We start from the raw sequence: 14,403 nt of genomic DNA on the forward strand, positions 1-14,403 counted from the left end.
TTAAAAATAACTTCATATAGATACTGAAGTAATCCAACTTTCATTTTCTCTCCCATTAAGAAAAGCTTTATGCAGTACCAAAGATTTTCTTATGACACACCTTCTTTAAACAGCGTTATTGCAAATGAAAGCAATATAAAGTTGAAGAGTTGTAACTTACTTCAATCTGACTTGTAGATTATTTGCAAGCTCCTGTTTGGCAGTGGTACATTTCTGTTTAATATCTAACAGTTTTCTGTGATTAGTTAACATAATCATCAGCTGATTTGCATGACTCAAACACAAATCAGGCAGCACAGAAGGATCTTTCAAGTTCTCAGCTCTCTTCTGATTAGCCAAAAATCCCTAGAGGAAGAGACACATTTGTTAAACAAGATTTGTGACAATCAAAAAGCATGGAAGTGATCTATCTTCTCTGTAAGAATGCAAGCATTTTAATAAACTCACTGTAACCATTCAGGAGTATAACAGAATGCTACGTAGACAAGTGTCAAAGTTGCTTTCTTTTCATTCTATAAGCCAGACCAAATAAATTTCATCTGATATTTCTCTTTCAAACGGTTACCAACACAACCGTCTAAGAACTATACACGATTAACCAACACCAGTGAAAGATCGCAAGAGCTAAGGCAGCAGAAAAGTAGCTATTAGGATGGAGAGGATCAACCATCATTCTAATTTCTGAAAACAACCAGCCTGTTAACTTCTGGCATATGCAAGACTTCACATCAACTTAGAGCACATTCAGTGCTACTGTGGGTTAAAGAAAATATTTTTTGCATGAAGAAATTCATACATGAAATTAATTCTTCTTGAGAGTCAAGATCACAGCTAGACATCTTATTTATATGTAGGAACTGGGCACGACAAAGAATTATCTGTTGTGGATGGTAACAGGCAACCCCTGGAAGGGTGGGGGATAGAACAGGGAAGATGGACGGCCTTAGATAAACAAGTCTTAGATGGCTGATTACAGTTCCACAAACTTGTTTAAGCCTTTGTTTTCTTAACAAAGAATTCAAAACCAGACAATAGTTTTAAGTGTTTCTTTCTGAAGCTGAGATTGATGAGAACCATAAACCATAGAGAGTTATACAAAACTGCTGAAAAATAAAACCACTGTCATTGCTGACTTGATATTGAATGTAAGGCAATCTTGTCATAATATGCTATAAAACATATTTGCAAAGCCTGCAAGAAATATTTCTATCCTAGTGAGAACACCACAGAAATCAAAGAAAAGTATCAAACAAGTATATTAAGTGTAATTAAAAGAAAAGGAAGAAGATGCACACTGAAGATGCAAGAGAACACTGAAGGGTCAACCATTTACTGAACTCTGAGTAAGTTATGTACTGAATGAGCGAGCACCCTCTGTGAAACAAAAGCAGGCTGCAAACACTTTAACTGTCTGCATTATCCAAGCCAAGTGAATGGAAACTAGAAAAGGTGGGAAGAACTGAATCTTACCGAGATGAAGAAGACAGCCCCATCAAAAGAACTTGGGTTGTTTGGTCAAGGAAGACAAAGACATTGAAAAATATGCTGCGATAAGCATTAGGGAATTGCTAAGCACCAAATCAAAGGCAGTACAAGCATGAGAGATTTGAAGTAGTGAAGAATACTTTCAGATCTGAGATTAACTGATGTTTATAAACATTAGGACAATCAGATTCTATACAATTTTGCAACAAGATTAGAAAAGTCAAGAAAATAATTGCCTTTAAATAGCAGCTCAGTAAGCTTTTTAAATGAATCACATGGCATGGAGCCTGAAGTTACACAAAACTGCATGCACTGAGCTAGAAAATCCATTCCAGCTTTACTCTCAGTTCCAAAGGGCTTTTCATAAATTTGAGAATCTTTTGCCATTTCAGTATCTGTGGATACATTTTAAATAAAGTTTAAACTAAAATTACCCTAGTACGCAAATCAGAAAAAAGAATACCAGCATACTAGAAAAACTACAGTAAACTGTCCAAAAAAAAAAAAAAAGGAGGGGATGGAACCCCAATAAATTGTTGAAAAATCCAAGATCTAAATAATCAATTGTTCTCACAAGTTCTTGCTTTTCTAGCCCTGATCAGATGACAGGATTCATTACATGAGCATCACAGTCAAACTAAGAAGGGTCCTGAAACGGACAGGATAATGCCTTTATAGATATTTCCCTATGCCTATTTCTAAATCAAAGAATCAAAAATAAAGGATATTCAAAAACATTTTAGACCAAAGTTCAAGCAATCAGCAAGGAAGTGTGGCAGTCTGATGTAATAAGCAGCTGAGATGACCCTGAATCACTATAAACCTGTAAATCTAACTGTATCAAGAAGCAGGAGGGAAATAAAAGTACAGAATATAACAATAAGTGTAACTCTTCCTTTTTTAGGTCAAAGTCCTTTCCCCAACAGCTTCAAGTGAAAAATAACAAGCTGAGAATCAAGGCGGCCATCTGCAAACCATTTTTTTTTTTTTTTTTCCACTCTGACGGAGCTAACAGAAGACTAACGCTTCTACGAACCCAATTGATGGAAATGCATTTTAGTGTAACAGAATGTTTTGAAAAGCTACACTACCAATAGTGCAAATTAGAGAAAAACAAAACAAACAAAATGTTGGAAAGGATAAGCTATCGGGCAGAATCACAATGACAGATTAAGAGGCTCCCAATTTTCTAGAGGCATACTCTTATTACCTAATGCCACCTACTGACTGCAATTCTATATGCTTATGTCACAAATTCCAGCTTCCACAGAGAAAAATAGTTTTTGAATTTAACAAAGTAGCTTTCCTTATTATATGTTAGGGTCTGGAGATCAATTATTCACAATAGTTTTTTTTCATTTCGTTTTCAAAAGGCTCTCTAATGGTCAGTTCACTGAAAAGGCCGACTGGAAACAAAAGAACTCTTATGGAACAAGCCAATTAACTAAGCAATGAAGAACTAAGCTTCTAGCAGCAGATGATTTTGTTCCATGGGATAAGTTTGCTTTGTGTTCTTGTAATGAAACTGAGACTGGAAAGTCAACTCAAATTCTGGATAGCGTGTCAGCTTTTTCTGGCCTGAGGAAAGTAAGCCTACAGCTTCCTATACACACGCTGCCAATGGAATTACTGTTGAGATGTTCCTTGTCTTGTTCAATAAAGTACATCCACTTACTTCTTTATGAACAGAAATAGTTCACTGCTGAAAGGTGTGACATAAAAGAAAGTTATCTGTGTTTTTTTTAAGGTAACACCAAATATTAACAGTTATTACACAGGTTGCAAGCACTACCTTTAAAAATACATAAATACTCGTCTATAGATGTTCTACAGTTGGCAAAAAGTTGTCTGCTCTTAAATGTAGCTGTAAGCCAGGTGCAATTTAGATTTGACAGAGATATGTACAAACAGATACTAAGATAATGTTTAAGTCAGATGTTTTCTTTTCCTTAAGCCAAGGATGCTCATTAAAAACATCAATTTTCAAATAAGCTTTAAAAATAAGTATCTACAAAGTTTATAGCTATTAGACAACTTCATCGGATCCTATTTTTATTAGCAGCTTTCTACACTAATGTGCAAAATGTTACACTAACACAGCACAACCTGTTTTTAAACCATTCACTACATGTAACAAGATATACCTTAACATAACAAGAAACACCTTTAAAAGTATTTTCAAAGTTTTTAAATTTACCATATTTTAAGTGATTCTTACTCATTCAGAAGAAATCTAATTTCTAAAATAAACTAAATGTATTCTATTCCAGAAACAATACCATATACTGATGTATCTCAGAAGCCAGCAATTTTACACCAGTGCTTTGATGAGAATGCTGATTAGCTGAATTGGAATTAAATATATGTTTCCAAATTACAACCAAGAGCATATTGACAGAAATACTATGGCTATAAAAATATACAGCTTACTATGCAGTTGCCAAAGTTGCAGTGAACTACAGCTCTGCATGTTCCTAGTGCATTAAGCCTAGGATAATTTAAGTAAGACATTTTTATTTTGTAGAGTGTCTTTTTCTGCAATATAGATGGAGCGACATAAATATAAGCCCTATATTTAAGTTCTGGTGCTGTCCTCCACCCACTGTTGCATTTTCAATTATTTTGATGTTTTAAAGAAAGTATTTAAATAAATGTGTAGTTGGAGTTATGAGCTGGAAACATGACCACAAGATGTAAAACTACCAATATTTAAATGAGAAATTATTATGAATATAGCACCTTTCGGGGCATTTCCAGTGTGATACATTGAAAACTATCTTCCATTAAGACATGCAATTGTTTTGTTGTAATCTTTAACAGCATACACATATCAAAAATCTACCATCTTCCAATGCTACACACACAAACGTGTATTACCTGAGCAAGTTCTTTTTGTTCATTCACCAGTCTGCTGCAGCTTGCTATCATCTGGTCCAATGCATAGAGCCTATCCTCAAGGCCTTTAATAGCCTTCATGTTCTGATTATCTAGTTTGGCGATAGTTTGTCGACATTCTGCCAGAAAGGGTTGGATGATCCTTGGATCAAGCTGGAAAAAAAAAAATTATTAGCAGTTGACATACCAAAAGGTGACATGAGCTAGCTACATGAGTTTTTATAACCTTAGTATTTTCTTCTATTTTTTAATCTAATGTGTGCCTACATCTGTCATCTGTTTCAGAATTCTGAGGTAATAAGCCTGTGGATTTTATATCACAGCATGAATTTCTTCGAAGCATTCCAACCAGACCATCATACAAACCAGGATCCTTACAAGGGGAAGGGATGTTAGTTGAGGGGACAAGGCAGGGCTGGGGGGGAAGAAGCAGTTTAAAGGTAATGGACACAGTCTGCACTGTAACAGAGTCCACAGAGCTACAATCAAAACAAGTGCTGAATGTGACTCAATGCAAAGCGCAGTAGGGAGGGTAGTGGGAGAAAGCTGCAAGACCCATTAGCCTTTTCCCACTAAATTAATGTTTTAATTGATTCCTCAGACAACCAAATCAGTTCTAAGTAACTGGAAAACAAGCTACAGAAAAATAATACATTTGTAATACTTTTTTTTTAATAATGTTTTAATAATGTTTTTCCTAATAAAAAAGCCATTTTTTAAATTATTTCATCATATGCCTTCACAGCCCATTACTCAGAAAAAAAGTAGTGTTTGAAACCTTAAGAGGCTACCAATGCTGCACAGATATTAAGGGTGACTCTTGCAAGTTTCACCATAAGAGCAGTGAAATATATTAGTCTATTTCCTTAGTTCTAAAAACAACATCGGTAATTGCAGTAGCTTACATAGGACAGAGTTTAGTCTAAACCTGGAATAAATTGATTAGGAAAATAATCTAAGAGTCATTAGGTGTTAGCAGAATATGAAAAAAAATTATCCAAAATGGTTATAGTGTGCCATCTATAATATCAGAACCTAGTGGAAAGGATCCTATCCTGCAAGGTCCCACTAGCTATCACAAGATGGGCTTCTTTCATCAATGTGCAGGGTTAATGCCACTCACATCACAGAGCACACAAATTAACCCATAGAAAAGCCACCACTTATATGAATCAATATTAGCATAAATAAAAGTACTATGTTCCCCTCAATCTATATATTTAACTGTATAAAAGCTTTCATACACAGCACTTTTTCATTCTGGAAACACCCTTCTGGGGTATATAGAGAGGAACCTGAAGAGGAAAAGCATTACAAATTAAGGAGCAACTACAAAGAATAGGTCTTTCATTCTCTTCAAACAAAAAACCAAAACAAACAAACAAGACCGTAAGGGGAAGTACTAAAAACTGGTAATTAGCCCAGAACTTTTCAGAATAAATAATTGATGTTATTATTAGCGTCACAAAATACATTACAGTTTTCTGAAAATTACAAAGGTCAGGTTTTAGTATGTTATGGTCTTATGAATCTTGGTCTTTCTCAAATGAGTTGTCCATCTTCAAGAACCAAAAATAGTCTCTGGGATTAAGCCAGACTGCTTTTATAGGATCACCTTCATTGCCATCCTATTCAGGATTACTCCACTGTGGCATCCTGAACAGTTTCTTGACAGACAAAATACTGAAGAACAATATGGTGTGGTTTTTTTTTTTTTTCCTTTTTACCTTCAGAAACTAATTGTTTTTTATCTCTCCTTACAAAAAAAAAAAAAAAAAAAAAGAAAAGCCTGTTCCTCTCATTTCACCCTATAATTTATTTCCTCCATCAATACTTTTTATCCCATCTTTGACCTAATTGCATCTGTAGCACTCAGCTTTATTTTCACTGGTAGATAATATTGCTATCCTCATCTTAAAGGCTGGAAAAGGAAGAGACTTTTAAGTGGCTATGATAGCACTTAACAGAAATGTCTATTTAGCTCCTACTTAACCACTGCTTTTGCTGCAGCCTAGGTTTCTGCAACTGGAAGTGTCATTTTCTATAAACACCTAGAGGCTAGGAGAACAAGATACCTAGCAGCGCTCTGTGTGACACACCAGTTCTGCCAAGGCCACCGACATCAAAGGTATAAAGCTCATATTCTGATGGCTTTAAACTCTCATGAAAACCCGAATTCAGAGTTTCAAACAAGAATTGCAATCACAAACCATTTTTATGGTTCATATTTCCAAGAAGGAGAGCGCATGGGGGGAATGCGGGAAAATCCATAAAAAAAAGTTAGTGCCATTTTATTCTAGCTTGCTATGATAAAGGTTCATCTCAAGTAAATATTAAAAAAACAATCATATTGCAAATATTTTTTAGTATTTTCTTCTCCTTTTCAGCTAGAGGCCAATTCTGATTTGAAATTAATCCTAAATCAATAGTAGGTAAAGATTCAATCCTTTCTTTGTGCTGCTATCAAAACAGGGTAAATTAATGTTTTCCTAAGGAAAACTAGGAGCTATCACATCACTTCAAAGCTTTGGGGATTTTTGTGAACTAAAGTAGTTCAACGTTGACCAATTACAGTTCTGGTAGTGGCCAGAATAGTCTGACTAAAGTGTTTTCCCTACTGCCAATTCTGCTTATGCCAAGAAAATAAAAAGAAACTTCATTTTTGCAGGAGCAATCACATTTTTTTCCCCTACACAAACCAGCTTAAGTTACAAAACAATTACAATAGTTGTAACAAAGGATTTCTAACTAGTCTTAGATAAGGCAAGGACAGAAAAGCACACAACTACATGACAGCCTCTCTGCAACATGCGATGTATGTCAGATATGACTACAAGCTCATCAACACAGGCACAGTAAGTATATAACTAAAGTGGTTATTGTTTTCCTTTTTGTATCTTTAGTATCACTATAATTTATTTGGAAGCAACTGTTTAATATCTGTCTCTTAAAACATTGATCTTTATGAGACATTACATTTGTGCCCTTTTAAGGTTATGTACAAAGCGAATTTATTCGCTCACAACCAAACTACTGGGTTTTGTTACTCTTGTTTTAGGCTAGTAGAAAGAAAGCACTTTGTAGCATTACTGAACAAACAGGACAGATAACTGTCTCAGACTTCTGCAATTAGGAAGTCTTTCACACACAAAACTGACTATTTTTTTGGCTAAAGGAAAAAAAACTTGTAAAGTCCAATCTTCCTTTTAGCCTTTTCTGTATTATTATTTAAGACAGCTGAAAATTTTAAGCAGCCGTTAATATTAAGTCAAATTCTCCAACTACTTTTAAAACAGAATTGAAAAAACAATGTACAGAACTGACTGCATCATAATGATCCCTACAACAGATGGGATTTAGATATAACTGACACAGTCTTCCAGTCCTACCTTAAGGAGGAAATAAAGTGTCAAAGACAACAGAAACTGTTTTATTCGTTCAACATATATTGAGCTGTAGTAGTATAAAATTGTACATATGCAAACAAGGCTAGACAATGTAAGAAAATTGAAATGAAAGCAAAGAAAGAAGGAAACCTCTAGGCAACAGGTTTTTAAAAGGTTATAATGCTCACTGGTTAAAATAATCATTTGGAAAATAAAGAAAGTGAGCAATGTTTTATTCTACTACTAGCAGAAATGCAAATGGACATGGTGGGCTCTTCCAAGTGCATCTGTACCAGCTAATAAAGAATGCATGTATAGAGTATGTAAATTTCTCGCAATTAACCACATTAATTTGTCCTATGTTTTAACAAAGGCTTCAGTATTTTCAACACAAAGAACATTAACTTTGGTCCAGCAAAAGCTTTACTTTCATTACTAGAATAATTTCTATGAAAAAGGCAAAGAAATAATAGAAGTAAAGTCACTTTACTCGTACAGTACAAGAAGCTATTGGCTTTCCAACATGAATGGCTATTTGAGAAACAATCCAGATAACAAGCATACATTGTGAAATTATACTTTTTCCTACAGATCAAATTCTTAACGCTCAAGAACTCAAATTACTTCCCACACCCCCACTGCCCACCCCACCCCAGCTTCTGCTTGGGTCTCCATGCAGAAAGTTACGTGAGAAACAACGAATTACAAAAAGTTGAGTCACTTCAAAAGCACTGTTGTCCGCAAACTAAACACCAATATTCAACGCAAAATAATTTGATTTAAAAAAAAAAAAAATCAGTAACTTACCCGGCTCATAGAATCAAAACATTTTCTGACCAGCGATTCAACGTCATTAGGTCTATCTTGAACATTTATCCAGTCTAACAAAGACACGTTGAAGGAAGGCTGATCATCATCTTTCAATTCTACTGATGTTTCATTGTCCTGGACAGTAGCATTTTCACCAGATTCCTTATCACCTTTTACATTTTCAGAATCTGTGCCTTCCAAAGCTGAATGTTCAACTGACTTGCAAAATGAGGCTAACATTGATTTACTGTTCACTTTAGATATATCAGAAGAAACCAATTTCCCATCCTCAGTTTCTTCACTTTCTGCCCCTCCATGCTCAGCTGAAGAATCCAGTCTTCCTAAACACTCTCTGTAACTATGTCTCGTTAGGCACTCCAGCAGCGGTATCTTGGCCATGATAGAAACAGCAGAACCCAAGCTTTTTTTTTGAAAAAGGTAAAAAGAAAAACACATCAGTATCTAGAAGCCAACATGACATAAAAACTGAGATATAAACCACGCGTAATATAAAGTACTATTTATTTTAGAATTGAAGCTGATTTCAAAATTAATCTGGTAACTACTCTTTCAAAATACTGTGTCAGTATCAACATCGTGGGAGGACAGCTAAAGTAGTTATAATTTTTGCTCTCCTCCACTGCTGAATATGAACTCTTCCAAACTTCCAAGTAAGCTTACGTTTATAATGCAATAAAAAAAAGGACAGTTTGATAAACTGTCTATATATTTGGTAAAAGCTACAAAGTTCAACTTTTTTTTTTCCAGTTAAAACATATTTATGCTTTATTTCTTTAATACCTTCTGTTAGGCAAAGCTCTTGCAGCTTTATAGCAGATATACTATAATATATCACCATATTCATCACCATCATAATACTATGTTGTTCAGAAAGATGTCACATATATACATATGTATATACACACATATATACACACACGCTCTCAAAGGTATACATATACACAGAAAGATTGCGTTATGACTTCATACTTTTAACACAGATCGTAATTCTTAATACCAGCTCAAGTGTATTAAAAAGCAATTAATTCAGAAGTGCAAATATGCATTTTAAAATGTTGATTAATATCTAAATTTACTATCTAGCTATTTCTAGTGCACATTTGGAAGGACTTCAGCTCTTAAACAGCTGTTCATTAACAAATGCGTCTTCCATATAATTCCATATAATTTCTGTGTGCCAACGTATACAAGGAAAAAGTGTCAGTCAAAAAAATAAATAGTATAGAACAGGAAGTGATACATAATCAAACACACACACACATGCTTGATTAATTAGAACTAGCACCAGACACACAGCACTCAAAAAATAAGTTTAAAATATAGTAACTTCGGGGACTGAGGCTGAAGTTTAATAGCAAACCTACTGTGTAAGTTTCAACTTGATATCATCTATGGACTGCAAATAGCTTGAATATACATTTTCAAACTTGAAAAGTAGCTTTTGGTAAGAGTATGTACAATCTTCCAAGTTGGCCATTATGGCAGCCCAGCCTTGATGCTGAAGATGTTCATCATGTACAAGACCTTCACAAAAGGAGCAAAGTTTCTTGGCAACCTCATACATTTCCTGCGAAAAAAATATCCAACAAAAAATGCGAATCATTTCAGGTTATTAATGTTTTATATAGTTACCACAGTAAAGTGAGACTTTTAGAAAATGTTAACATAAAGTGTTAGATTTAGGTAGCTAAAGAGTTGTGCACCTTAAAACCTCAACCAAAAATAACAAAACTTCCTCTATTCTTAATTAAAAATTTTAATTAGATGACGAAAAAATGTGTAGACTATTTACTGGGAAATATCTTCAAAACAGGCAAGTGAAAGTTGCAGTTCCAAAAAACCTTATAAAATTAATTAAATGCTTCTAATCGAGAATATTCAGTGCACACATGCATAAATAATAATGCCTGTACTAATGTGGTAGAAGGAGCTGGCAAACAAAGTCCATTAAGGAGAAAATTATTGATGAGCCAAGCAGAAGCCCAGAACAAGACAATGAACTGCAGGATCAGTCCACAGAAGCACAGGTGCATCAGATGGAAGAAGAGACGCATGAGGAAAACAGCAGGGTAGATAGTTAACTGAAGTCTTCCATGGATTAATAAACTAGATGCAATGTGATGAGCAGCAGCATACAGTGTCCAGAAAACTCTAAAACACACCCTGAAACTTGGTATATGCAAACCAACATGGAAGCTTTTCCATTAAAGAACTGGACGACAGAGGCATTTTACTGGCATAAGAAAGTGAGAATTTAATTACCACCCAACTTGTCAGAGTTAAATCAGAGATCTACATATGGCAAGTACTTTATCATACTAAAAGTGCACTAACAGCAATGCCTATTATATTAAATTCAAAAGTTGTAACTCCTAGTAGAAAAGTAACTACTTTAAGTTTACCAGTTTAAGAAGACAGACTGTCCACCTCAAAGTGCCTACTACCCAAATACCAGAATAAGAAAGTAAAACAAAAGTCATACAATGAATCTTTCAGCTCAATACTTCGTCAATAACATACTACATGGAAAATACTCTCCTGAGCTTACTTGTATGTTGGGTTCTAATATATACCCACCCTCCAAGAAATAAAATCTTTACTTTTTGCAGGTTGAGCATACTGTTAAACTAGGACTGAACACATAACTCTGGCTCTAGTACACGTGAGAAAACCACGCATGGACAAGTTATACAGCAGCGTTAAAAATGCAGCACACATATTTCAGAATGCATTTGCTGCTGAACACACGTTTAGCAGCACGTATGCATACACACACACAAAAAAAATTTAGCCCAGCAAAACTTATCTTCCTGAAATAAACAACAAAACTGCAGAGAATTTTATTGAAACGTTTCAGCATTAAAACTGACAAAACCTGAAAGTTATGAACATCCCCCCACCTCCTTTTTTTTTTTTCCTTCAAAGTCCAAGCCTTGTCTGAAGCAGCATGACAAAAATTCCGCTGTCCTTCAAATCATTGTTATCTTAAGCTATCGGCAGAGGAACAATTAATATATAAACATACTTATACAAGCAACTCCAAGGAAATCAAAAGCTAGTACAAATTACTAAACTTTTATAGTAAAGATGCTATTTGTCATTTTGTTTTCTGAACTTTGCTCACTTTCTGTGCACATGAGAAGAAGGATTTCCACTTTGAAAAGAACAGTTATTTTATTTGCTGCATAAGGTCTTGCTTCCCAAGTCAAAATCAACCGTTAACACAACTGGGACAGCATCCAGATAGTGCCAAAACTTGCAAGTTATCTTCTTCAGACTATCTCCAGCTCGTCTATACAACTTGAATTCACATAAGCCGACTAAAGCAATACTGACAACTTGAACAATTTTTCTTATTTTCTTAAATTCACTTTGTATACAAATTACACAAAGGCAAATTCCACAGCACATATAAAAAAAGCAGAGCCACTGCTTCCTCAATTATCATATTAAGAACAGGCTGTTTCACCCTAAGGTATACTATAAAATACACCAGAAATATGAAGCTGAAAAAGTAACTACGTGTCCCCATCGTGTTCTAATAGATGTCCTGGAAATGCACACAAGCGTTTCACTTTCAACACTATTCTCTTCCTAAAGCCAACCTTCCTCAAAACTATGGGCAATAATTCCAGAAGTGAGAGCACATGCAGAACCACGCATTATTTGAAGACTACAACAATATAACCCATCTATAAAATCAAAAACGGATCATAAAGGCTCTTTATGCAGTTCCTTCAAGTGAGTATCACAGTTCACTGGGAAAGGAAAAACTGGACTTCTCCCACCTTCAAATAAAAATGCTTTTTAAAAGCCCTGGGTAGAAGCTTCTGTTAGTTCTATTTTCCTTTGGACAAACTCACTTAGCATGGCACAACTCACATGTAATAAGGAAATGTACATGTTAGGCTTGATATGACCACACTTTCCACTCTGAGACATACTCTTAACTAGTGGGCAGTGTTTGTTTTTTTAGCTAGATCTATTTATTGTGTTCACAATGGAAGTCAAAAGCTACAAGTTTGTGTCGTCCTATGAAGCTTTATTATATGTCATTCTTGATGCTCCCTTGAGAAACTAAGTATTGTCGATTTAAGATTTTAGTTTTAACAAGGTTATGTCCTCAGCAACGCACTTTCGAACACAAAACAGAGGTCACAAGTTACCAAATTTTAGTAGGAAAAAAAAAGTCATTACAGTTGAGACCATTTGTTACACTACTGATGACCAGCACTGACACTGTGTCTACGAGTCCGACCTGTGTCAATTTACACAAATTTAACCAAACCAGAAGCTTGTATCCCAGAAGTCTGACTCCTATAAAAGTAAGAGTAAACAACAGTATTTCCCAGAGAGCTAAATTCATGTTTCTTTATTTTTTAGAAACCACCTAACAGAAGGGCATTCTAGTAAGCGTCAGGATCTGTCATATAATAGAGACATACCCAAAGGAACTGTTACATAAAACTAAAAATACCCCAATGCCATCTAAGTATTCAACCAGGTATTCATTGTCCGATCAGCTGCAGCTCCTCGTTGTATATGCAGATGTGGACATTAAAACAAAAAAGTCCCCTTATGAAAGGAATCATAAACACAGTACTGAGAGACAAAAGATTTGTTCTGAGCTATTTAAAGCTCAATGAGCTCAAAATTCATTAGCCTGAAAATATAGCTAAGTTTCTTTCAAATAACATATTTTCAAAGTTACCTGCAAGCTAATACACTACAGCTCAAATTGTATGGCTAAACAGAGACATGACTGTTTCACGGCACATGTGCAAGTTATTACAATGGCATTCCATATTATCATCCTCCCGAAGTTATTTTTACATGTGTATCTCAAATACTGAAAAAATTCCCTCCAGGTGGTGAGGGGCAAGCAGTAGAATTCCATCTGCATGGATGAACCCAAACACAATGAGAGTCTGTAGGACCCCACTACCGCTTTTGATGCTGGTTCCTTAGGCAATATCATGAAACAAGCTCATTACATTCAAATAGTAAGGAATATTACTCTGAATTCAGGGTAGTAGATGGTTTTAATAAAGTTCAAACCACATGGAGTAACTATTTGTCCAGCTATCAGAACTGTTTCAGTCTCAGACCATACTAAGCAGACACCAATGCAGGGTATAAGAGCACTGCGTTAAAGCATTGTTTTATTTTTTTTAATGCTGCATGGAGGGGTTAAGAAGTAAACACTATTTCAGTCAATGCTACAACCCTGCTTTCAAAACGTGAGGGTCTGCAGTAAGAAAATGAAGTGGTCAAGCTTTTTGCTTCCTTTAGAGCATCTATGTAGCTTATAAGTAGTTAAGAAATTAAAAACTACACAGATGTTTGTTTCTTATCATTCCGTCACTACTGAAATACATCTTCAAGTCATTTAGCTTGTTCTTCCTACCATTTCCATAGACAACATTTCTGGGGAGACCTCCTCAGGCTGTTTTAGAAGGATCAAGACCAATCCACTACACATAACCAGTATGTCTATATGCAGAAAAGAATTAAGCAGTTCTCTGCTAAAAACTGAATTATGTCACAAATATAAATAAAAGCCTGCGATCCAAACATGTTTTAACACTTCTCAGTAAAGTTGCCAGCTCCAGCATAGAAAACAAAGCCTGCATAACAACAGGCTTGCTTTTGTCATTGATTTTTCACAGACACACTCAAGGGTAATTGGCAGACACCCAATGGTTCACAGAGCATAAAAATTAACTTCAGTTGCCTTGTAGAGCTACGTCCACCTTACTTGGCTATACCAGCATAGCTAGAACATTGACAGCTTCACCATACCACT

General features: G+C 35.2%; 1 protein-coding gene across 6 annotated transcripts in view; it reads right to left on the reverse strand.

Moving 5' to 3' along the window:
* The window catches only part of RB1CC1 (RB1 inducible coiled-coil 1), a 77,441-nt gene that overhangs the window by 38,139 nt on the left and 24,899 nt on the right, over nt 1–14,403 (reverse strand). For all 6 annotated transcript variants that reach the window (XM_074577027.1, XM_074577024.1, XM_074577029.1 and 3 more), the window contains 4 exons: nt 9,962–10,164; nt 8,574–8,997; nt 4,363–4,533; nt 161–345 (listed from right to left, as the gene is read on the reverse strand). In XM_074577027.1, the coding sequence (XP_074433128.1) occupies nt 161–345; nt 4,363–4,533; nt 8,574–8,997; nt 9,962–10,164 (983 nt within the window). The remainder of the gene's footprint in view (nt 1–160; nt 346–4,362; nt 4,534–8,573; nt 8,998–9,961; nt 10,165–14,403) is intronic.

The sequence above is a fragment of the Larus michahellis genome, chromosome 2 (genome assembly GCF_964199755.1).
Source record: "Larus michahellis chromosome 2, bLarMic1.1, whole genome shotgun sequence".
NCBI lineage: Eukaryota > Metazoa > Chordata > Aves > Charadriiformes > Laridae > Larus > Larus michahellis.